The following is a 24,804-nucleotide window of genomic DNA, read 5'->3' on the forward strand; positions in this document are numbered from 1 at the left end:
CTTTCTCAATGTCAAACCATCCTAGCCATTAATCCTTCTTATAAATTACCTCCTTTATAACACCTACATCTGTGTTTTCTTATATATTTTTTAAAATTTTTATTTTAGGGACTAGAGGGAGATAGCTTAGATACAAAGTGTACTTTTGCAAGGACCAGACTTCCATTCCCAGAGCCCACATTGGGCAGCTAACCACTGCCAGTAATTCCAGCTCCAGGGGAATCCAATGTCTCCTCCACAGGCGCTGCACTCACATGCCCACCCCCACACCCAGACACATAATTTGTGTGTATGACTGTGTTGGGGTGAGGGTCAGGGAACAAGTTTTGGGAGTTCCACCCTGGGCTCTAGGATAAAATGCAAGTTATTGAGTTTTCAGGGCAAACACTTTTAATTGCCAAGCCATCTCACTGGCCCTTTTTCTTTTGTGAGACAAGGTCTTGAGTAACTCAAGCTGATATCGTCAAACTGGCTAGAAGCCCAAAATGGCCTTGTATCCATGATCCACCAGTCTTTGGGATTATAAATAGCCCCCCCCCCCACCTCCTTCTGCTCCTCCTCTTCTTCCCTTCCTCTCTTGCTCCTTCCCTCCTTTCCTTCCTTCTGACACAGGTCCCACTACTATATATAGCCCAGGCTGGCCTGGGACTCATAATCCTCTTGCTGACAGAAGCAGGATTACAGATATGGGCCACCATGCTCAGTTTTGAGACTACACTGGATTTAGTAACAGGAAGCTCAGCATAGATGAGCAGTCATACAAGCTTCTTGTCGCTCTTCTAGCCTGAGCTCTCCACACCTGCTCCCTTACCCTCTTCCATTTCACACATTCATCCACCATTCCTGCCCTTTGCTAAACTTCTTTGCTTTGTTTTTTTGTTGTTGTTGTTGTTGTTGTTGTTGTTTTCTTTTCAAGATGTCAGCCTGGGTCTCATGGGACCATTTCTTGTAAAATCCTTTCTAGATTCTCAGTTTGATTTCATTTTCTACCTCCAAGTGCTGGGCTGGGGTTATGGGAGTGTACCACCACACCAGGCTATTAAGCTTCTTTTTTTTATCTTGTGGCTTCTAGGAGAAAAGGAATATTGTTCATTCTTTATGGGCCATCCTCCAGAGGGCCTGATATAAAGGCAGTCAGAACTCTTTTTTTCTAAATTATATCAAATTTACAGAACCCACCACAACTTACATATAACTCAGTCATACTTTTCAAAACCTCACCCCCTCCCCTCTCTGTTTTTTTCGAGACAGGGTTTCTTTGTGTAGTTTTGGAGCCTGTCCTGGAACTCACTCTTTAGACCAGGCTGGCCTTGAACTCACAGAGATCTGTCTGCCTCTGCCTCCTGAGTGTTGGGATTAAAGGCGTGTGCCACCACTGCCCAGTCTCTCTCTCTCTCTCTCTCATTTTAAAGATTTACTTTTATTATTTTTCAGTGTGTCATATGAATACAGATGCCCTTAGAGGGTAGAGGCATCACAAGCAGTTGTGAGCCACCTGAATGTGGGTGCTAACTGAACTTGGGTCTCCTGCAAGAACAGTACTTGTTCTTAACCTCTGAGCTATCATATCAGCCCAAACGGTAGTTTGATAAACTTGTTGCTGGGCAGTTTTAAGAGCAATAATATGCACAGAGAGAGCAGTGGGCTCTCTATATAGCCTGAGCTGTCCTGGAACTCACAGGGATCTGCCCAATTCACCACTGCTGATAATTCCACAGTGCCCAGCTCTAAAAACCTCATTTCTGGCCCAATGGGGGGAGGGCACAACTTTAATGCCAGCACTCTGGAGGCAGAGGCAGGTGGATCTCTGAGTTTGGGGCCATCCTGGTCTACAGAGCGAGTTCCAGGACAGCCAGGGCTACACAGAGAAATTCTGTCTCAAAACAACAACAACAAAAGCCTCAGTTCTGCTAGGTGAGAAGGTATGCACTTGTAATCCCAGCACTTGGAAATCTGACAAGAAAGAATTATTTCAAGTTCGGGGACAGCCTAAACAGCATAGTAATCACCAGGCCAGCCAGGGTTACATGTCAAAAACATGTCTCAAAACAAAAGAAAAATAGGGAATGTAGCTCAGTTTGTAAAAGTACTTGCTTAGCATGCATAAAGCCCTGGGTTTGATTCTCTAGCATAGCACAAACCAGGCATGATGGTGCATTTCTTTCCTTCCCTTCCTTCCTTCCTTCCTTCTTTCTTTCTTCCTTTCTTTCTTGTTTGTTTTCGAGACAGGGTTTCTCTGTGTAGCTTTGGAGCCTATCCTGGATCTGGCTCTGTAGACCAGGCTGGTCTCGAACTCACAGAGCTCCACCTGCCTCTGCCTCCCAAGTGCTGGGATTAAAGGCGTGCGCCACCACCGCCCAGTGGTGCTGACATTTTCGATAGTAAAACTGTATGACTTTTCTCTTACATCTAATTCATGGCTGGAATATTGTTAATGAAACTGGGGTTTAAAAATAAAGGTTTGCATTGGTCCAGTTAGCATGTTATCATCATAAAAGTGATAAAAGAATGTAAAAGGCCACATTCGCAACACTATCTAGTCATTGTGGCAAACAGACCTAAAAGCTTTGCTGGTTCCTTCAGAGCTCTTCATGGATAACATTTTAATTTTTCTTCTTCCAAGCATTAGGTAATCAGAATTTTACCACCTACATATTTGGGGAAAGCCACACTCCTTCCCTGACTGAACATGCTAGATCCCAGTGTTAGAAACAAAATGCAACTTTCTCCTGCATTGTTCCAGGATGGCACACCTTCAGTCACTTTCCCCTGGGACTTGCCTTTCAGGTAAAAACTACACTTGGTAATTAGAGCCAGTAAACAAGCCCTTTGGATGGTTTGCGCCTGCGTTATGGCTGTCTTTGTGATGTAAAAGTACTTTAATTTAACCCCTTACTTACAACGAGATAAAAATCCGGATCAGAAACCTGCACACTCACGTGACTACCACCCGGTTAAGACAGATATACTTAAAGGAAAATGCATACTGAAACAAAAGAAACAATAAGGATGATTTCCCGTTTTGGGGAGAAGATCTAGCCCTATGCGTCTTTTCACACCCAAAGAATCTTCTCCACGCTTTCCAGCTAGCGTTCCCAAGGTGCTACCAGGAGGCGGGGCTACTTCATAGCCTCGCCGGTTTCGTGCCTTTTAGCCACTTGCCAGAGTAAGAGTAGTTGGGCGGCAACGTTCCCGGAAGACCCCGCCCCCTCCGACTCAGCCAATCCAGAAAGGCTGGGTGGGAAACTTCCTTTGTGATCCCGCCCCCTCAGTGCTCTGTAATTTAGAGCCGCGCGCTGGGCGGGAATGTAAGATGGCGGAGTAGCAACGCGCTGCTCTTGGTATTCAAGCTGCCGGCTGACTTCGGGTCCAGTCTTCGCAGCTGCGGTGACCACCGAGAAAAGAGTGCGTTCGTGTAATTGCCCAAGATGCCGAATATCAAAATCTTCAGCGGGAGCTCCCACCAGGACTTATCCCAGAAAATTGCTGACCGCCTGGGCCTGGAGCTAGGCAAGGTGGTGACTAAGAAATTCAGCAACCAGGAGACCTGGTAAGGACGAAATTGGCATCCCGAGTGCACCGCACCTGCCGGGTCGGTGGCATCTTGGGGGGTTGAGCGGCCGTGGAAATTTCCGAATGCTGTGGGAGAGCAGGAAGGGGTAACTGAGGTTAGCTTGCCCCGCTGCGTGTTCCGTTATTTCACCTCGCTGGAGGGTCGCGTTTACCCTCACTGCGCGCGGGTGGAGCCAAGATGGAGGGGGCAGGCGGAGATGCTACGTTTGAAGGTTGGGGATGGAGGACCTAATGTAGTGGGGTAATGGCCTCCCCGGAGCGCCTGGAGGGGTACCGACGCTTAGCTTCGGCTATGGGGACACGTGGCTTGTCGCTTCTGTGTGGAGCCACTAGGCTGGATTCGGTTCGCTTTCGGCACATTGACTGGCGTACATCAGAGAACCCATCGTGTTCTGAGCCCCCTCGTGGTCTTTCTCCTAGAGTCAAAAAAGCTTTTTGATTCGAAATGGTAGCGTTCTGCTTTCGTCTTACAGGAAGCATGTTCTGAGTGCGCGAAAATGTTACCGCTTCCCTTAGGTTGGCAAGCATAGGCTTTTCCTATCTTTGCAATCTGTCTGTCGAGGAATCGGAACCACCCTTAAGTTAAATCGAGGTGATGAGATGAAGTGGTGCTTTAGCTCAGCATCATTGAGGTTCAGCATCTCAGCTTGAGTCATCCCGAAAGTCTTAGGGAAAGCTAAGTCGTGGAATTGGAATTTTTTACCTTAACACCTCCTCCCCCAAATAGCAGCCTCTTTTCAGTGTTACGTGCATGGGGATTTAGGGAACGACTTACACGTGAATATTAATAATTGAGAACAAAATAACACAAGGAAAGAGCTAGCTCAAACAGTACATTGAAATTTGATTTTTTTTTTAATGCTTTGCCTTAAAACTCCTGGTCCTAGCCGGGCGGTGGTGGCACACGCCTTTAATCCCAGCACTCAGGAGGCAGAGCCAGGCGGATCCCTGTGAGTTCGAGGCCAGCCTGGGCTACCAAGTGAGAAGTGAGTTCCAGGAAAGGCGCAAAGCTACACAGAGAAACCCTGTCTCGAAAAACAAAAAACAAACAAACAAACAAAAACAAAAAAAAAAAAAAAAAAACCCTCCTGGTCCGGCACTGGTGTGATGTCACATGCCTTTAATTACACCACTAGGCAGAAGCAAGATAGCCAGCCACACGCTTATTCTGGACTAGTCTGGACCACATAGTGAGGCCCTCTCTCAGATATTAATTAGTAACAAAACTTGCTCTCTAGCCCCAATTTCGTTGTCCACCATGCAAGAGGTTACTTACCTGCATCTTTCAGTGCCTCTTCCAGCCGAATATGGAGTCTTCTAGATCTCATGCACTGTATTTTGTTTTCCCATAGTTGATGGAGCACAGGCCATAATCCTTTTTTCATTGGCTTATTTTGATTTTGTTTTTAGGGTGCTCCTTGAGGGGGAGGTCTCTAACGTGTAGTCGTCCTCTTGCCTCTCTGCCTGCTTAGTGGGGGGATTACAGACAGGATTCATCACTCCCTCCACAGCCAACACTCTTACAATCATCTGTTAGGGGGCATTTCTAAACTAATGATCAGTTATTAAATTGCAGAAGATTTAGTTTTTCTGACTTTTTTCTAAATGTTTTGTATTTTTGCTTTAAAGTGATTTCCAAATATAACTGAATTTTTTTAGACCTAGCTAAAGTTCGCCGGGAAGGGGTGGCTTCTTCCTGGATTAGTGTGCTGTTAATTGTGATGCAAATGAAGTGCAAACACACAGCAGCTGGAGCCAGGCAATACCTTAGGCAAAGGAGGAGTGCAAGCTGCTTGTTACCTCTGACCATTTTTATTTTTACTCCTGGGCCTCAGTAAAAAAGAAGAAAACAGCCCCAGACTTAGAACGATAGTGTGGCTAGGGGATAAAAATGTTTTTCATTTAGAGGCTTTCTTTGACCCATTTGGTTACTGAGTCTTTCCCCTGTCTTCAGGGGGAAAAAATAGGAAGAATGTTTTGTTCTTGCGTTAATTCTCTGCCCTCTGCATAATGCAACACAGCAGAACTTGAGGTTGTATTTGGGGTGTTGGTCATGGTTGAAGAGAACATAGTCTAATACTGACAGGTTTTGATTAAGCCCAACTTGGATAATAAGACTTTTTAGGCTTTTATTTATTTTATGTGTATGGATGTTTACTGACATGCATGCCTGGTGCCTGCTGAAGTCAGAAGATAGTGGTGGTTAGATCCCCTGGGACTGGATCACAGATGGTTGTGAGCCACCATGTGGGATCTGGGAATCCTGTGCTCTTAAGCACTGAGCTGACTCTCCAGACCTAACTATAAGTTTTAGCTTTAAGTTTGGCTTTGAAAAATGGCTGAAATGTTGGTTATTAAGCAAAATTGTTTTAAAAAATGGCAGTGGCGATTGAGTGATGAGTTGCTAAGTGTTTTATTTGTGGGGGTGGGGGCCATGGAACACACTTCACTTGTCTTAGAACTTGCTATGTAGACCATGCTGGCTTTGGAACTCTGCTTCCTCAGTCCAATTAACAAGGCTGTGCCACCATGCCAGGCTGGTCTCAAACTCAGAGACGTACCTTCCTCTGCCTCCTGAGTGCTGGGATTAAAGGTGTTCAACACCACACCAGGCTACAATGTTTTTATCTATGTGTAAGTTTGTATGTATGGGGTAGAGGGGGCATGTATCACATATGTTTGAGTACTTGCAGACTCCAGAAGTGGGCACCAGATCCCCTGGAACTGGAGTTATTATGAGTAGTTACCACCTGACCTGGGCCCTGGGTCTTCTAGAAGAACAGCAGGGACTCTTAACTTTTTTTTCTCTTTCTTTTTCTTTTTTTGAGACAGGGTCTCACTTTGTGGCTCTGACTGTCCTAAAACTATGTAAACCAGGGTGGCCTCCTAAGTCAGATCTCCTGCATCTACCTGTGCTGAGATTAAAGGTGTGTGCCACTATACTCAGTTAAGGGCTCTGAACCATCCCTGTCCCTGGAACACATAAATTTTACATACTAACCTAATGATGCTATATTTTTCATATGCTTTTAGATGTTTAAGCTGGCAATAATTATTCTTGTTTGGCAATTTTTACCCTTTTCCTTTTTGTTGGCTTGTATTATACAAAATGATGGACTTTGTTTTTTGGTTTTTTTTGTTTTTTTTTCTTGGAACTGAGGACCAAACCCAGGGCTTGTGCTTGCTAGGCAAACATTCTGCCACTGAGCTAAATCCTCAACCCCAAGGACTTTGTTTTTTGGGACAAAGAAAATATTTTCTCTCCTGGAAAAAGTCTAGATAATGAGGTTTCATAATTAATAAGTCACCTGCTTTAAAGAAAGGATTTGAAGCCAGGCAATAATAGTGACACACACCTCTTTAACACTCCAGAGGCAGAGGCAGGCAGCTCTCTGAGGCAGAAGCCAGTCTAATCTGCAGAGGTAGTTCCAGGCCAGCCTGGGATACATAGTGAAACCCTGTTCCTTCTCAGCTCCATCCCCCCACCTGATAAAGGATTCCAAGTTTATTTTGTGGTTACAAAAGCAAGGAATTTGTTAAAATAGATATTATAATAAGTCTTATAGAACAAAGGACTATAATAATTTTTCCAAGAACTTGGCAAAAAAATAATTGGTAAGGTTTAGATTTTATCTGTATCCCTTGGCTTCTGGCAGCTGAAGGGATAGAGGCATAAGTAACATAATGTTTTTATTTCCATACAGCTCTCTAGAGATTTCCAGATACAAACTCCCGAAGGTTTTATAAAGAATATCGTGTAAAATGTAATAATTTTGTGGGTATTTTTTGTATTGGCTCACGTTTAAAGCTTTGTATAAGGTGATAAGAAGCCATCCTGGTCTAAATGCTTTGAAGAATCCTTTAAGCCTATCAGACTGTCTTGGGGTCCAGTTGTGAAATTGTTTGTTCTCTAAGTCCTGATCAAACAGTCTGACAATAGTAAGTGAATGTGTGGAGCACATGGTAATCTGTGTATACTTTACTGAAACTACAGCCATAGGTTGATCTCTGATACCACATGTAGAGGGCAAAGCTGACCTTATTGGAAATCAGTGCACCCAGCTTCTTCTCTCCCCCAGGAGAATGGAGATCTGGGTCAAAGAGGTAAGATGTGCCAGAGGTGTGCAGACAGGTTTAACGTTTTTGAAGTTGCTCAATAATTGGAAATACTTGGTCTAGAATGCATGACACAGAACAAAAGCACTTTATCAGGGAATCTAATCTCTCAAGGAAAGTGAGAGTAAAGACCACACCTTTAATCCCAGTACTCTGGAAGCTAACTCAGGTTGATCTTAGGGTTCAAGGTCAACCTGGTTGCTTTGTTTTGTTTTCAGACTAAGTCTCGTGTAATCTAAACTGACCTCAAACTTGGTATGTAGCCCAGGATGACCTTTAATGGATCCTCTTGCCTCAGCCCCTTAAATGCTGTATTAGCCACATTTGAAACACTCAATAACCAAAAAACGTGAGGCCAGTATTGTCCCATGCCTTTCTAAGCCTTGTTTGGAAAACATGCAAGTAGTTCTTGTAGAAAGGCCCCCTTGGACCTCTGTGAACTTGTGTGTGTGTGTGTGTGTGTGTGTGTGTGTGTGTGTCTTTCTGTCTGTCTGTGAGTGAATGTATGCTGCTTGCGTGGGGGGGGGGGGTGCCCCTAGAGACCAGAAGTGTCTGATTTCCAGTTGACTGAATGTTGGGAACCAATTCAGGTTCTTGTTAAGAGCCACTGGGCTGTCTCTCCAGCCCCTATTTAACTTTTTGTGGTAGAACCCTCCAAATAAACACATGGCTTGAGTGGAGTCCCCAGAGGCCACTAGAAGCTGTGTGCATCCACAAGTGCACCTCTAGGAAGATAGGAGGTAGAGACAGGAGAAACCCTGGAAGCTCTGCCTCCCAAGTGCTGTGATTAAAGACATGCGCCACTGCTGCCCGGCTGCAATGTATTTTTTACTCAGTGTTTTATAATTTTCTGACTATAGTTTTTTTTCTTTATGCAAACTGTAGTTTCTTGTAAAGAAACTATCAGCATATTTCTTGTATAATGTAACAATCAGCATATTGATGCCGATAAACATCAAGATATACAAAACATCCCTATTAATTACCAAAAGGGTGTTTTCTATTTGTTCTGTGATGATTTCATCCACTTTTCTCCTCCTGTCTTTCAATGGTTTTCTTTTAATATTGCCTTTATCTGGTTTAGTATCTGAGTAATACTGGCTTCAATAAAGTTGAATTGGAACCTGTTTCCTTACCCGTTTCTGGAAGAGACTGTAAAATTAGCATTAATTCTCTTTAAAAATACTGATAGCATTCTCAGATTAAGCTGGGTGTTTGTTAGTTTGTTACTGAATTTTTATCATGTTTCCGCCTCCCCCAAGTCCTCTGAGATCGTCCCTACCTACAAAGCTTTTTTTGTTGGTATCTTAGAGGTTTATCAATGGTATTAATTTTTCTCTCATATAAACTTGATTTTGTTTTGTGGGTTTTTCTTCATTTTTCTCTGTCTTTAACATTTGTATTGATTTCAGTCAGGGTCTCTTTCTTTTGATGTAATTAACCTGTCTTTAGTTTCCATCACCTTCCTTAGTTTCCTTAGCCCTGGACTACAGACGTATGCCACCTGCACTAGCCCAGTTCTGTAATTTTGAATTACAACTGTTTTCTTCGTTATTTGTGTATCCGCACATACACATACATGTATGAAGGTCAAAGGACAACTTTGTGAAGTTGGTTTTGCTTACTCGGCTTTTACGTGGGTTCCAGGGATTGAACTTGGGTCATGAGAGTCACATACAAGTATGTCACCTACTGAGCTATCCCTCCCTCCCTTTTATTTTTAGATTATGGTTTTATTGGTAGAAAACCAAGGGTCAGCATAATTGTTGCATTATTTAGTAAAATATAGCTTACTTAGTAGAGCAATTTACTTCTGGATTATTTTATTTTTTGGTTTTTCGAGACAGGGTTTCTCTTTGTAGTTTTGGTTCCTCTCCTGGATCTCGCTCTGTAGACCAGGCTGGCCTCGAACTCACAGAGATCCGCCTGGCTCTGTCTCCTGGGTGCTGGAATTAAATACTTTTGGATTTTTTACCTTTATAAAGGTTTTTCTTTTGTGTGCATTTGAATGTTTGCCTCTGTGTGTGTGTGTGTGTGTGTGTGTGTGTGTGTGTGTGTGTGTACATGTATATATGCATACCACATGCATATAGTTCCTACAGAGGCCAGAGGAAGTCAGATACCCTACTGGAGCTAGAGTAACAGCTGCTTGCAAGCCACCTGACATGGGTGCTAGGAACTGAACTCAAGTCCTCTGCAAGAGTGACAGGTGTTCTTACCCACTGAACCATCTCTCCATCCTCAATGTTTATTTAGTTTTTTATTTTGTATAATTGTGTGTTTGTGTGGAAATATGTACATATTAGTGCAGGTGCCCATCCACAGAGGCCAAAGGTGTCAGATCCCCCAGAGCTGGAGTTTCAGGCAGTTGTGAACCCTCTGAATTAAACAAGACTTTCTACTCAAATTTTGCATCTGTTTCATTCACCATTACATATTCCTATTTGAGTGGACTATCACTATGGTAGGGAAGGTATAGTCTTCTCTATACAGCATTGGTGCAGAACAGAGGTGATTTCATTCCTTGGGATATTCCTACTTTTCCTTATGTGTGACTACAATAGTCACCATTGATAACAGATTTGATACTATGTCTAATGGCCATCATATGAAATTATGGTGCAATTGCTTCTCTATAAGTACTTTAAAGTCAACCAATCTTTTTCATGTTGTGTCACATTTATAAGCTTAGAATATTTTTGTATAGTGAACTAGAATGAACTGGGTAATAAGCTGCTTCTGGTATACCCACCCATTTCTTTAGGTGCTCTCTCAAAGTCTTGAAGTGATCAATATCCACATGGTACTATAACCCACACATAACGTGTATGAGTACTGATGCTGTGACTATCTGGAGAATTACTGTGTGGTACTTAGGAGAATCTATTGTTTATGTTCATTCTCTTTTTTTTTCTATTTCAGTGTGGAAATTGGAGAAAGTGTACGTGGAGAAGATGTCTACATTGTTCAGAGTGGGTGTGGTGAGATAAATGACAATCTAATGGAGCTTTTGATCATGATTAATGCTTGCAAGATTGCTTCAGCCAGCCGGGTGACTGCAGTCATCCCATGTTTCCCTTATGCCCGCCAGGATAAGAAGGATAAGGTAGGAATGGATTTTTTTATAGTGTTGGTGAGCGGAACTAGAGCTTAATGCTTGGCTAGTACTCTACCACTGAGTTATACCTTCAGCTCAGAATCTTTTTAATGTAGGGAAAAGAAGAACATTGCCCAAAGTCATATAGTCCTTAACTATCAATTATATTAGAGCATATATCATTCTTAGGTTCAGGGTTGGTGGTATAGTGGTGAGCATAGTTGCCTTCCAAAAAATATTTCCTTAAGTATTGCCCTATCTTTAAATCAGCAGGTATATAATTTATAATGCATATTTTTAACTATGTTAAGACTAGTCAACGGGGCCAGGCATGGTGGTGCACGCCTTTAATCCCAGCACTCAGTAGGTAGAGGCAGGTGCAGGCAGATCTCTGAGTTCAAGGCCAACCTGGTCTACAGAGTGAGTTCTGGGACAGCCAAAGATACACAGAGGGAACCCCCCCCCCCAAAGAAAAGACTAATCACCAATCCTTTGTAGTCTTTGTAGTGTGTGTGTGTGTGTGTGTGTGTTTTATTGGATATCAAGCCTAGAGCATCACACATGCTAAATAAGTGCTCTGTTATTGAACTATATACCAGCCCATTTTTTGCCTTTTATTTTTAGGCAGAATCTCAACTAACTTTCCTAGACTGGCCTTGAACTCATTGTGCTGCTCAGGCAGGTCTTTCTTGCAATCCTGCCTTAGCTTTCAGAGTAACTGGGAATCCAAGCCCATGCCATTAGGTCTAGAAGAATACTTTTTAAAACTGTAGATCTGTTTATTATCTAGCCAGGTCATGTGGTACCTGCCTGTAGTTGGTTGCACGCAGATCTTCAGGAGACTGAGGCTAGAAAATCATTTGAGCTCAGGATTTTGAGGCCAGTCTGAGCAACATAGCAGGAATACTACCCCCACCTCAGAAAACATTAGCAAACTAGTAGAGCCTCTCATAGTATCACAAGATCTTGATCCCAGTTGTGACCCCTTTGTAAAACTTGGAAGTTGACTACATGAATACTTGCTTTCCTGTATTTTATGTATCTAATTTATTAGAAGATGAAGTATATACATAAAGCTTTTTAAGTATTTTGTAATTAACCCCAGTTTTTACAAATGATACCTAAGAGAAATTCTAGAGACTTTTTATTGTGACAAGTCTAGAGTAAAAGCATAGACTTTGTAGAAGTAGTCACAAGTATGTTGAGGTTGCTATAAAGTTGACCTCCAGATGACTCTGATTAAACAATTTTCATTGTGATGTGGATCTTTAAACTTTGACACATTAGGTGGTATTATGAGTGTGTATGCATTAAAATATTTCAATCAAAATAATTTTAAAGATAATGTGAAGACTGAGATTGATTTGACTGACCATAGTAAATTAAACACTTGAACACAGAGCCGAGTGTGGTGGTGCATGCCTTTGATCCCAGGAGGGAGAGTCAGGCACATCTCTGTGAGGCCAGCTTGGTCTGCCTAGAGAGTTCAAGGGCAGCCAGAGCTACATAAAGAGACCCTGGTAATGTGTACCTTTAATCCCAGCCCTAGCGAGGCAAAAGTAGATGGATCTCTGAGTTCAAGGCTAGAAATGGTGCATGCCTGTAATCCCAGCACTCAAGACTGAGGCAGCAGGGTCACTTTTAAGCCAGTCTAAACTACAAAGTAAAATCGTCAAAAATAATTTAAGAAAACAGAAGTTAGAAATAAGTTTTCTTTACTAAAATTTGTATCTTCATTTGGAACAATATTGTACTGCTTACTGTTTATATTAGATTACAGCCTACTCAAAGATCAATGCCACATGTCGTGAATTTCTTGGTGATATCATGTCTTAAAATTATAGGTACTTGGCAAATGCATTGCTTTCATCTTGACTTTTTTTTTTCCTTTTTTTCTTTTCTCCCTTCTATTTAGAGCCGGGCTCCCATCTCAGCTAAGCTTGTTGCAAATATGCTATCTGTAGCAGGAGCAGATCATATCATCACCATGGATCTACATGCATCTCAAATTCAGGTACCAGTGGGAGGAAGCTAAGTATTGAGAGAAAGATGGGCAGAGAACCAGGCATGGTGGTGCACATCTGCATTCTAGAGGCTGACAGCTGAAGCAAGAAGTTAGCAAGACAGTTTGTTATTATGGGAAGGACATAGGCTTTAGGATTAGAATCTAATAATCAGTCTTAATTTTAGAGCTACAGACATTAAAGATTTTTCATAGAAACCCAGAGCAAGAGGAATCAATCGCCACATTTATTTTTTATAACTAAAGCTTCCAGCTATGAATGGTGGTGCATATCTCTAATCTTAGCACCTGGAAGGCCCAGGCAAGGAGACTGAATTCCAGGCCAGCCTGTGCTGTAGAGTAAACCCTGTCTTAAAAGTTAAACTCCTAGCTGTTACCATTTGAGTCTTCTGGACGGAGGAGTGTACTCACTTTATCAAAAAGAAACAATTGAGAAATACAACTAGTTTGTATAAACTAGAATTAAAACACATATCTCGGGATGGAGAGATGGCTCAGCAGTTAAGAGCACTGGCTGCTTTTCCAGAGGACCCGGGTTTGGTTCCCAGCACCCATATGGCAGCTCACAACTGTTAACTCTAGTTCCAGGGGTTCTGACACTCTGATACCAATGCACATAAAAAAAAATGCTCTAGCTGCTTCACCATTTGGTCAGCACAAATGCCCAGTGGTCTAAAATGGTATGTATAAATTGTGAGTCTGAATATGTTGGCTTGGCTGTTCATAATTCTTGGCTGAACTTGACTGTTTACAAGGGCTCCTTTTTGTTCCTATGGTGAGGTATGGGTTAGCGAAGGCCTGGTATTGCTGATCTTGCCTGGGAGGGGGCTATTTTTACCGATACCCCTTTGGGCTTACTTTCCCATTAACTTACTGTTCCTTTTAAAATTTGTGTGCGCATGCATGTATATGTAAATGAATACATACATCTGTGTTGCATGTAGAGGGAAGAGAACAACTTGTAGAAGTTCTCTTTCTTACCAAGCAGATTCTCAAGATCAAACTTGGGGGCTACTTTACCTGCTGAGCAATCTCACCAGCCTTTTTTTATTACATTGATTGATTGACTGATTATTCATTGGGTATACATATGCTTAAGCTTAAAAACAACTTTCAGGAGTCAGTTCTCCCATGTGAGTCCCAGGGAGCAAACTCCTCAGGTCATCAGACTTGACAGCAAATATCTTAGATGAGACATCTCTGAATCCACTTACTTTATTTCATAAATGAAGTGAAGAAAAATAAAACCAAACTTAACCCAGCTTCTTTCTCCAGGGCTTTTTTGATATCCCAGTGGACAATTTATATGCAGAGCCAGCTGTCTTAAAGTGGATAAAGGAGAATATATCTGAGTGGAGAAATTGTACTATTGTCTCACCTGACGCTGGTGGAGCCAAGAGGTATCGTTGTAATTATATTGTTCTTAAAGAATAATGTACTGCTAAAATCTTTCATACAGTCATATCCCAAAGTGGTGTTCTCCCGTCGAAGTGCTACTTTTCATAACTTTAGATTGGATGTACCAGTGGCTAGAATATAGGTTGGATATAGTTTTCACTCTGTACTGGCTACAGTCATTCGGAAGGCAGGGTAGACAGGGCCCTTAAGTAGTCATTGCGTTATTGGCTTGACTGTTACATTAGTGACTTGGCACTGCACAGTTAACAACCCTCCTTGTAACTTTATCAGGAAGGGTAGGAGATTTCATTTGCAATGAATTTATTCTTAAAACTTTACATACCTCTTACAGAGCTGTTGGTTAGACCATTTGATCCTTGGGAATCAAGAATGGGAAATAAAGTGTTTTTTAATTTAAAGCCAGGACCTTAAATTTTTTAATCAAACTTATTGGCAGGGATTAGCAGTTACATTAACTTATAGTTCAAACGATACAGACTAAGAGAAGTTTGCTATGAGAATACTACTTTCTGCAAATGACTTATGTTTGTAATTCTTTTTCATTCTAATTAGTGATGGAGTATTTTCCACTGCTCACTTCTGTCTTGGCAGGGTTGGGGAGTAGGTAAGGATCCCAGTGTGATTGTAATTTGCACAGTAGTTCTCCACTCAAGGGTTTGTGGGTTACTTTTCCAACCCTTTTCTGCTTTGTTGGGGACTGAGTGTGTTGGTGAGCATGAACGGTTTGGAACACTTGCTAACTGATCATGCATTTGCCTTGGATGTCATCAATCCAAGTAAATTGGTTACCTCTCATATTAGGTGCCCAAGCAGTAGTAACGGAGAGCACAAGGTATGGTTATGGTTCCTTTAGATCCAGGTAGAAGTGTTGCCTAGAGTTGTGGTTCAAACCTTATATGGTCAGAGATTCTTGACCTGTTCAGCAAAAACTCTGGTCACAAGAGAAATAGGACAGATGACGCTAAAGTTTAATGTAATCAGTGTTACGTTTAAAAGCACTAAACCTGAAGCATGAGTCTTTTCTTCGTGGCGAAGATTGCATTGCACAATGGTATGTGGGCACACAGTCATAGCAGTAGGGTAGTCTATTGTCACTTCTAACCTGCCATTTAATGTGGCTTGTATTATCTTTAATGAGGAAAAAAAGTTCCCTTTGCATTTGATGATAATTTGGGCTGTAGTAACATGCCCTGTTTGTCTGCTTAACTGGTTTAATTTTCGTTCTAGCACTTGTAGAAGGCATCCCAAGCTTGGTGATCAGGTACAGTTGATATTTCCCAGTGGTGGTGGTTTCACCACCATCATGGGAGAGATAAGTGTATGGACATGCATTGAAAGGGTGGGCTCTGCTCCACTCCTGGCTTCAGATTCACATGCCAGGGCTTCTAGAATCACCAGTCCTTCGTGGTGGAAATTGGGACAATATGTGTACCCCCTGCACTAGCTAATAAGATCTCTCTTTCCTTCTGCCTTCAATTTGTTAAACTAATGTACCTTACCATATACTGTTTCCCAGGATTGGTGATGGGCATGTCTACCCCATCCCCAAAACGAATGGTATAAGTTTGAGTAATAAATTCCCATACTGCCAGTGGTATTACAGAGGGCATTAATCCAGAAAATTGAGTTTGTAATGTTTGTCTTTGAGATGTCAATGATAGTTGCTTTCTTCTAGGTGTGGGATCTGTTTTAGTTTCAAGGAGTATTCTCCCCCAGGAAGAAAATCCATTATTTTGTATAAGTGGGTAAGAAAGATGGAACCCAGGGCCTCATGCATGCTAGACAAAGCTGTCCACCACTGAACTACACTCCCAGCCTTGGAAGCCACATATATGTCTTTAACTTAACTTTGGACCTCTCCTATTTTACAGAGTTACCTCCATTGCAGACCGGTTGAATGTGGATTTTGCCTTGATTCACAAGGAACGGAAGAAGGCCAATGAAGTGGATCGCATGGTGCTAGTAGGAGATGTGAAGGATCGGGTGGCTATACTTGTAGATGACATGGCTGACACTTGTGGTACAATCTGTCACGCTGCTGACAAGTAAGTACAGGGTGTTGGGGCCAGTAGAAGTAAAAAGCTAACTACTGCTTTGCTGATTGCTTTTTGAAACAGCTAAAGGGGTAAGTAGCTTTGGAATATTTTGATTGCTAGCTTTTAATATATATAGATGAATAAGTATTCCTCATTTCAGATTCTTAGTTTTTATAAAGAGACACTGCTTTTATATTAAGTATATCCTTGATAAGTTGAAACTATCAAAAGTCAAGTGCATCACATACACCTTTACCTTCCAAAGTCCTTGCTTAGTAATACAATCTACTATAGACTGGGTTGTTTCCCCTCATGACTACATGGCTGACTGGGAGCTGCTGTGAGACAGTATTTGGATCACACATTACTAGATCAAGGAAAGGTCCAAATTCTACATCTACTTTATACTGAATATATGGTATGTTTGCCATTATAAAGTCCAAAAATCATTAAGTTTAAGCATAGTCAAAACAATTGACTTTTTGTTTTGATGAGTTAGAAATCCATAGATATCCTTTACAAATATTTGTTCATTTTGCATATGTGCACATGCCATGCCAAGCATGTGGAAGTCAAACTTAGGAATGGTTCTCCTTCTACCCTGTGAGTCCCAGGAATCAAATTCAGGTCCGTAGGCTGGGAAGTGATAAGCACAGTCAAATGTGAGTATTCCTTGTTAAGCTTATTTGCAGGGTCATAGATTTTCAGTCTTGTGGTACCATATCTTTATCATGTAGTTTTCCAGATCACATTCAAGGACATTTCTTTATACCAGCCAGAAAGGAAAAAGAACACAGAGATTCCCCCTGGAAATTTTGTAGGTTCTACCAAGATAAGGCTTAGTGCAGATTATACTCTTTGATGTGGTCAGTACTGTGTCCTCCTAAAATTAATGTGTTGACTTCTAGCCCCCAGGTATGGTTTTGCAGATTAACCTTGGCATTTAGGCTTAAATAATGAGATCTTGAGAACAGAGCCTTCATGTTAGAATTAGTGACCTTGAGGTTGGGGATTTAGCTCAGTGGTAGAGCGCTTGCCTAGCAAGTGCAAGGCCCTGAGTTCAGTCTTCACCTCCAGAAAAAAAAAAGAATTAGTGACCTTATTAGAAGAAAATGCTTGTTACACTATCTTTACATGTGTACTAGAAGGTCATGTGACCACACAAAATGGTAGATTCTATAAACCGAGACCAAAAAAAAAAAAAAAAGGGTTTCAAAATGAAACCTACCTTGTCTATACTTGATCTTGGCCATGACAGACTCGAATTGTGAAGCATGTTTGTGCTTAAGCTATGCAATTTCTGATATTCTTAATGACAGACTAATACTCTTCCTTCTTCCTAATTCAGAGTCTGTAGTTGCATGTCAGATTAATGAGCTCTTTTTCCTCTAGACTTCTCTCAGCTGGAGCTACCAGAGTTTATGCTATCTTGACTCATGGAATCTTTTCTGGCCCAGCCATTTCTCGTATCAACAATGCATGCTTTGAAGCAGTAGTAGTCACCAATACCATACCCCAGGAGGATAAGATGAAACACTGCTCCAAAATACAGGTGAAATGGGATTAATCCAAAACAAAAGGTTCCTTCAAGGCTTTGCAGGCAGTAACATGTTAGTCACATATGTGACTACTGAAGCATAAGTTCTTTGGGTTTATCTTTATTGTTTTATTCTGGAAATGGAACCCAGAGTCTTGCTCTTGTAGGTAAGGACTCTACCACTGAATTTTTTTTTTACCAGCCAGAAAGAAGGTGGTGGGGGTGGGGGAGTTGGTTTTTTCAAGACAGGGTTTCTCTGTGTTGTTTTGGTGCCTCTCCTGGATCTTGCTCTGTAGACCAGGCTGGCTCTGCCTCCCAAGTGCCGAGATTAAAGGCATGCGCTGCTGCCATCCAGCTCACTGAATTTCTGAAGCCATCCTTTGTTCATTTTTCTTTGGCATTGGGAATGAACCCAGGGCCCTACTGTCTTTGTACTTTTTAAGGTGCACTCTCATTAAGTTGCCTAGAGTGGCCTTGAACTCACTCTGTAATTTAGGGAGGCCTGGAATTTGAAGTTATTCTACTTTAGTCTCCCAAGTAGCTAAGGGCCTGGCTTCCTTCCTTCTTTGGGTTTTTTGCCTTTGGCTGGCCTTGAACTAAAAAAATCTACCTGCCTCTGCCTGAGTGCTGGAATTAAGGGTGTGCCTGACTGCATCTAGCTTTGTGTACTTCTTAAGCTTTTTACTAACATTTTTAAAATCGTGTGTGTGTGTGTGTGTGTGTGTGTGTGTGTGTGTGTGTGTGTGTGTGTGTGTTGGTCCTCTGGAGAGGGCATCAGATTCCCTGAAGCTAGACTTACAGGTGGCTGGCTGTAAGCTACAGGACATGTATTGAGAACTGAACTCTAGTCTTCTAGAACAACAGTGAGTGCTCTTAACTGCTGAACCATCTCTTTAGCTGCTATACACACGTACTTGGCCTGTACAGCATCAGTGTTTTGATGACCTTGTATTTGTCCTATGTTACTAGCATCTTCTTTCGAAGTAATTATAGTTTAAAAAAAAAAAAAGAGCCGAGTGCTAGGTCCTTAGTAAGGGTGCTTTCCAGGCTGCTTATTTAGGCTGCAGATGGACCAGTGAACTCTGTACCTGCATACTAACCTGGTGCATTCCTTGCCTTTCTAGGTGATTGATATCTCCATGATCCTTGCAGAAGCCATCAGGAGAACCCACAATGGAGAGTCTGTCTCCTACCTGTTCAGCCATGTTCCTTTATAATAGAATAACTTCTGGAGCATTTTGAAAATAAAACCAACCCCACCCCTGGTTTTTCTCGGTATTTGGTGAGTTCAGCAGAAGGCTCAGCTTTGCGCCAGTGTAGCTTTTTACAGCCCACATTAGGTCCATTAGAATTTAGCCTAAATTGGAAAAAGACAGATTGCGATTAACTGCGAGGATGTCCTACTTGCATTGCTTCGTCCTGGCTTTCTTGTTTATTTTGTGAGCCTTGCACCTTTAACTAGAGCTCAGCTGCTGAACGACATATAGACTGTTGAGAATATTCCACAAGGTCCTTAGGATGTGATTGACAAACTCATGCTCCATTGCATGTGAATGCTTTGGGGTTTTTATTCATTCAGAATAACTAGCAACAAAGTCAGCCCATGTGTGATACATTTTCAGAGGTTTGTGCTACACTACAGCAAAAACCCTGAGCATTCTTAAACATAGTTCCAATAGTTAAGCACCCTGTTAAGCAGGGGCAGGTAGCTCAATGCAGTAATGAACTTTTGGGAGGAAGAAGCCTGATCCATTGCCATCTGTTTAACTCTATAGCTTGAATACTCTACACCTGTGTTTTCCATTTGGCTTTACCGTCAGCTGTCTTGACCTTTTCCTGGCCAAATATCTTGGACTCAGTGATCATTGTACCATAATCTTCTGTAAGACAGACTTGCTTCTTGAGAGCTATGTATGTAACTGCTAACATTCACATTAGATAACCTGCTGTAGCACAATCTTCCTTAGCCTATTGCCACTGTGGTGGTAGGTTTTAGGTGGTGTCATAGTGCCTTTTGATTAATTTAAGTATTTAATTTTCATCCTCCTTGGATCCATTTGGTCTCTCAGTTGAACAGATTTCTGCTAAACAATTTGGTGTCATAGTCTCTTGTAGAATAAACTTAAAATGTTAACGTATACAATTTTGGGTCTCTGTCATATCTACTGATTTCTCTGCTGAAAGTCTGTGTTGGGTGTCTTGATGTCCAGTGTATCTATTTTTTTTTTTTTTTGGTTTTTCGAGACAGGGTTTCTCTGTGTAGCATTGCACCTTTCCTGGACTCACTTTGTAGACCAGGCTGACCTCAAACTCACAGAGATCCACCTGGCTCTGCCTCCTGGGATTAAAGACGTGTGCCACCACCACCCCAATGAATCTATTTTTTATCTAAACCATTTAGCCACCTTTTAAGGAAAAAGCAAAGTAGCAATAGAAAGACTTTAAGGTATTTGAGGTTTACTGAGAATTAGAAGCAATCTAAATTCTGTGCAGTGCACCTGAATTATAGGATATATAATGCTTTCTGGGTTTCTGCCACTTATTCCTGGGAATCCACATTTCTATTCCTTTTGAATCAATTTTGCCTAATGTGATGATTCCCCTCCCACACCAGTGTTTGACATTTAATTTCAGCCCTTCTAAGTAAAACTTGGTTGTAAGCATGTAGAATTTAAACAAATTATAATGCATTCCAGGATTTTTAAGTGGGTTTCTTTGTGCATGACTGTATAAGGATGTATGTTTTCTTTGACACTCTTGGTGGGAGCTTGGTGAATATTCCTTTGTTCTTTTTTGAGACAGGGCTTCTCTGCGTAGCCCTGGCTGTCCTGGAACTCACTTTTTAAACAGGCTAGCCTGGAACTCAGATCCACCTGCCTCTGCCTCCCAGGTGCTGGGATTATAGATGTGTGCCACTGTCACCCAGCTCCTTTGTTCTTTTAAACCTGGATCTACTTTGTATTTCATTACACTTTTGTTGAATATAGCGATAGCTGTATTACGTTTAGACTTTTAACAAAAGTGATTCCAGAGGGACTATAGTAAGCTCTGATATCTTTTTTTTTTTTCTGGAAGAGCTGAGGGAGCTTATTGTGCTACTTCCTGAAGTATTGAATCAGTGTGTCAAGGTTCATCATTTCATAATGCAGTAGTTACTTATCTATAGATAATACTATCCAAGACCCATATTGGATACCTGGAACTATAGGTATTATATAACCTTATTATAGTAGTTTTCCCCTATACAGACATACCTATGATAGTTTTATTTATAAACTAAGCACTGTAAGAGAGCAACAAAATTGAGCAATTACAGCTCCACTAATAAAATTGCCAGCATCACTATTGTGCCTTGGGGACAACTGATGTGACTAATGTAACTAAGACTAATAGGCTATTAGCATATATAGTGTGGCTATTCAGGACAAAAGAATGGTTATGCCCCAGGAAGGATTGTGTAGCAGCATTATATCTCATGTGACACAATTTAAAATGTAAGATTTGTTTTATTTCTGGTTGTTTTGAGACAGGGTTTCTCTGTATCTTTGGAGCCTGTCCTGGAACTCACTCTGTAGACCAGGCTGGCCTTGAACTCACAGAGATACCCCTGCCTCTACCTCCCAAATGCTGGAATTAAAGGCATGTACCAACACTCAGCTGTTTCTGAGTTTTGACATGAGGTCATTCAGGAGAAAGCATCACTATTGAACTTTGAACTGAAAGCAAATACCTACAGTGGGAGAACCCCTAATGTCTTGGACATTAGTTTGTTGTGTTTTGTTTTGTTTTGAGATAGACTTTCACCTAGCTGGCCTCTAATAGAAATCTTCCTTAGGGTTGGGGATTTAGCTAAGTGGTTCGGTCCTCAGTTCGTCCTCAGTTCAAAAAAAAAAAAAAAAAAAAAACAGTCTTCCTGCCTCTACTTCACGAATGCTGGGATTAAAGGCATGTACCACTCATGCCCAACTGTACAGTGGGTTTTTTCATTTATTTTTAAATTCTATTTATTTAGCCTATGTGCATGTGGTTTGTGAGACACTGCATATGGAGATCAGAGAACAATTTGGAGGGATTGTCCTTGAACCATGTAGATCTCAGGAATCAAACTCAAGTCAGGCAAGTGTCTATACCCAATAAATCACGTCACCAGCCCCAACAACCATTTGATGATGGGAGGAGGGATTGTGTCATACCATGTTTGAGGCAAGGTCTCACTATGTAGCCCTGGCTGGCCTGGAACAGGCTAATTACAAACTTAGAGATCTGCCTCTTGAGTGCTGGGATTAAATATGTGTCCCACCATACCCAACTCCCAACAGTGACTATTTTAATGTGTTTTCTTTTTAATGATACTTTTTGATGAGTGGATTTTTCTGCCATGTGGGTCCTGGGGATCAAACTGTCATTAGGCATTGAGGCTGAGCCATCTGGCTGGCCCTGTAAAGGTTTTTGACAACTTGCTTCCATAAGACTGGAGGCTCCTAGCCCCCACTCTTCTTTCCAGATCAGGATAATGTTTTCTGCTGGAGACAAGGGTGGGAGTGCATACCTAGTCTTGAGAGGTTGAGGGAAGCAGGTTGCCATGAATCCATCTCAGGCCACATAGTATCAACGTCTTAGGAAAAAAAGGGGGGGATTTCCTACTAAAACTGCTAGGGTCTATTAATAGCACATAACTCTTAAAACTGCAGGTTATTAAGAAAAACCTGAGCCGGGCAGTGGTGGTGCGCACCTTTAATCCCAGCACTCAGGAGGCAGAGCAGGTGGATCTCTGTGAGTTAGAGGCCAGCCTGGGCTACCAAGTGAGTTCCAGGAAAGGCGCAAAGCTACACAGGGAAACCCTGTCTCGAAAAACCAGAAAAAAAAGAAAAAGAAAAGAAAAGAAAAAAGAAAAACCTGGAATTGAGTTTTTAAAGCATTATCTCTATTGCCCTGCCTTCCTACTTCTCCCCACTAAGGAAGTAGCCTGCAGAAGAGAATCTAGTGGTAGGTGCTTCCCACAAAATAAATAAGAAAGAAAGAAATGACAGGACTGGGGAAGGTAGCTTCATGCTTACCTAGGCTAGAGACCATTGGGAGAAGTGCTCTTCTGAAAGACTAGTTGTCTCCAGGCTTTTTGCAACCTGTGCATAATAGGACCTAAAGAGGTTTGGGGACAAGAGTGTCATATGTCTTTAGAGTCCTCTTTAGGGCGTCCTCTGTGGTAGCAAGTCACTTTAGTCATCTGTGCTGACCTTGTGAAGTCAGATGGAAGAAGAAACAGACGACACAGCTACAAGCAGGCACACACCCTGAAGTTAAGTTCCTGTCCCATTTACAAGCCAAAGATTGGCCACTCTTGTACCTATTAGTACTTTGCTGGTGTCTCTCAACTGTTGGCCCTGCTTCTGGCAACTCATTACCACTCTGGCTCCTGGACTCTGCTTTTGTGGAGACTGGGGGATTCGTGACAAGGACTACAGCTAAAGAATTCCTCTCTTAAATTTTTTTTGAAGATTGCTTTAGACACATTACATAGCTCAAGCTGGCTTCTACATCCTTACTCCCTTTTTCCATGTTTTTTTGGTTTGTTTGTTTCGTTTTGTTTTGTTTTTCGAGACAGGGTTTCTCTGTGTAGCTTTGCGCCTTTCCTGGAACTCACTTGGTAGCCCAGGCTGGCCTCAAACTCACAGAAATCGGCCTGCCTCTGCCTCCCGAGTGCTGGGATTTCAGGTGTGTGCCACCACTGCCCGGCCCATGTTTTTTTAAAGATAATTTTTACCTTTATTTGCGACAAGGTCTTACTATGTAGCCCTGGCTGACCTAGAACTTAGAGATCTGCCTGTCTCTGCCTTCAGAGTGATTAAAGATAAGTGCCACCACACCTGACTTAAGATTGTATTTATGTGTATTTGTATATGAATGTTAAGCTTGCATACTTTTTAGGGTCCTTTTTTAATATTTAAATAACATTTTTTCATTTAGTTTACATACTGACCACAGTTTCCCCTTCCTCCTCTGCTTCCAGCCCCACCCCTTCCCATCTATTCTCCTGCCCTTCCTCTTCCTGTCTCCATTCAGAAAGGGGCAGGCCTCCCTTGGGTTCGGATAAAGCATGACACATCTTAAATGCAGGTGCCCTTGGAGTCCACAAAAGGGCATCAGATCCCCTGGAGTTGGGAGTCAGAGGTTGCAAGAGCAGTAAGCATCTTAATGGCTAAGCCATCCCTCCATCCCACCCCCATGTCAGGTAAAAGCATGATGCTCAATGGACTCTTGTTAAGGTATATCTTTTGATAATCTGTTGGGCATACACAAACACACACACACACACACACACACACACACACACACACACACACATTTCAATAGTTTTACATTATTATAAAAAGTTTTCCCTTTGATTTTGCTTTGACTTTTCTGAGGCAGGATCTCAATCCTCCCTCTGGCCCCAACAGTCATGCATCACCTTGCCTGATTTATTTTTTAAGTTATTTTTAAGCCAGCCATGGTAGCTCATGCCTTTAATCCAAGCACTCAGGAGGCAGATACAGGCAGATCTCTATGAGTTAGCCTGATCAACATAGCAAGTTCAAGGACATCAAGTCTATAATAGTAAGACCCTGTCTCAAAAATAACCAAAAAGTATGGTATTTTTAGAAATGATCTTGTAGGGCTGACAAGATAGTTCACCAGATAAAAGTGCCTGCTCCCAAGCTGTTTTGGGCCCACATATGGACCATGGCATATGCCCTTCCATACTCAAAATTTAAAAGAAATAATGATTTTATATAAATTTGAGTTTTCTGGCATAGTAAGGACATATACATATTTTTAAATTACTATATTGCAGCGAATTAACATCCATTATCTTATATACATTTTCGTGACAAGGTCAACTGTAATTTGCTATGTCCTGGGCTGGGGACATAGCTCAGCTGATTAGAGTGCTTTCCTAGCATGCACAAGATCCTGGGTTTGATCCCAGCACAAGGGAAAAAACACCCCAAACTGAGTGTGGTAG

The 24,804-nt window shown here is 41.8% G+C and overlaps 1 protein-coding gene across 1 annotated transcript; it reads left to right on the plus strand.

Moving 5' to 3' along the window:
* Nucleotides 1-3,264: 3,264 nt before the first annotated feature.
* On the plus strand, nt 3,265-19,944 carry Prps1 (phosphoribosyl pyrophosphate synthetase 1). Its single transcript, XM_036175381.1, has 7 exons — nt 3,265-3,550; nt 10,612-10,795; nt 12,702-12,800; nt 14,085-14,209; nt 16,100-16,273; nt 17,657-17,816; nt 18,926-19,944. Exons 1-7 carry the CDS (start codon nt 3,429-3,431, stop codon nt 19,016-19,018), a joined length of 957 nt encoding a protein of 318 aa, XP_036031274.1. The 5' UTR covers nt 3,265-3,428; the 3' UTR covers nt 19,019-19,944.
* The last annotated feature ends 4,860 nt before the right edge of the window (nt 19,945-24,804 follow it).

Source organism: Onychomys torridus, chromosome X, assembly GCF_903995425.1.
Source record: "Onychomys torridus chromosome X, mOncTor1.1, whole genome shotgun sequence".
In the NCBI taxonomy this organism is placed as follows: Eukaryota; Metazoa; Chordata; class Mammalia; order Rodentia; family Cricetidae; genus Onychomys; species Onychomys torridus.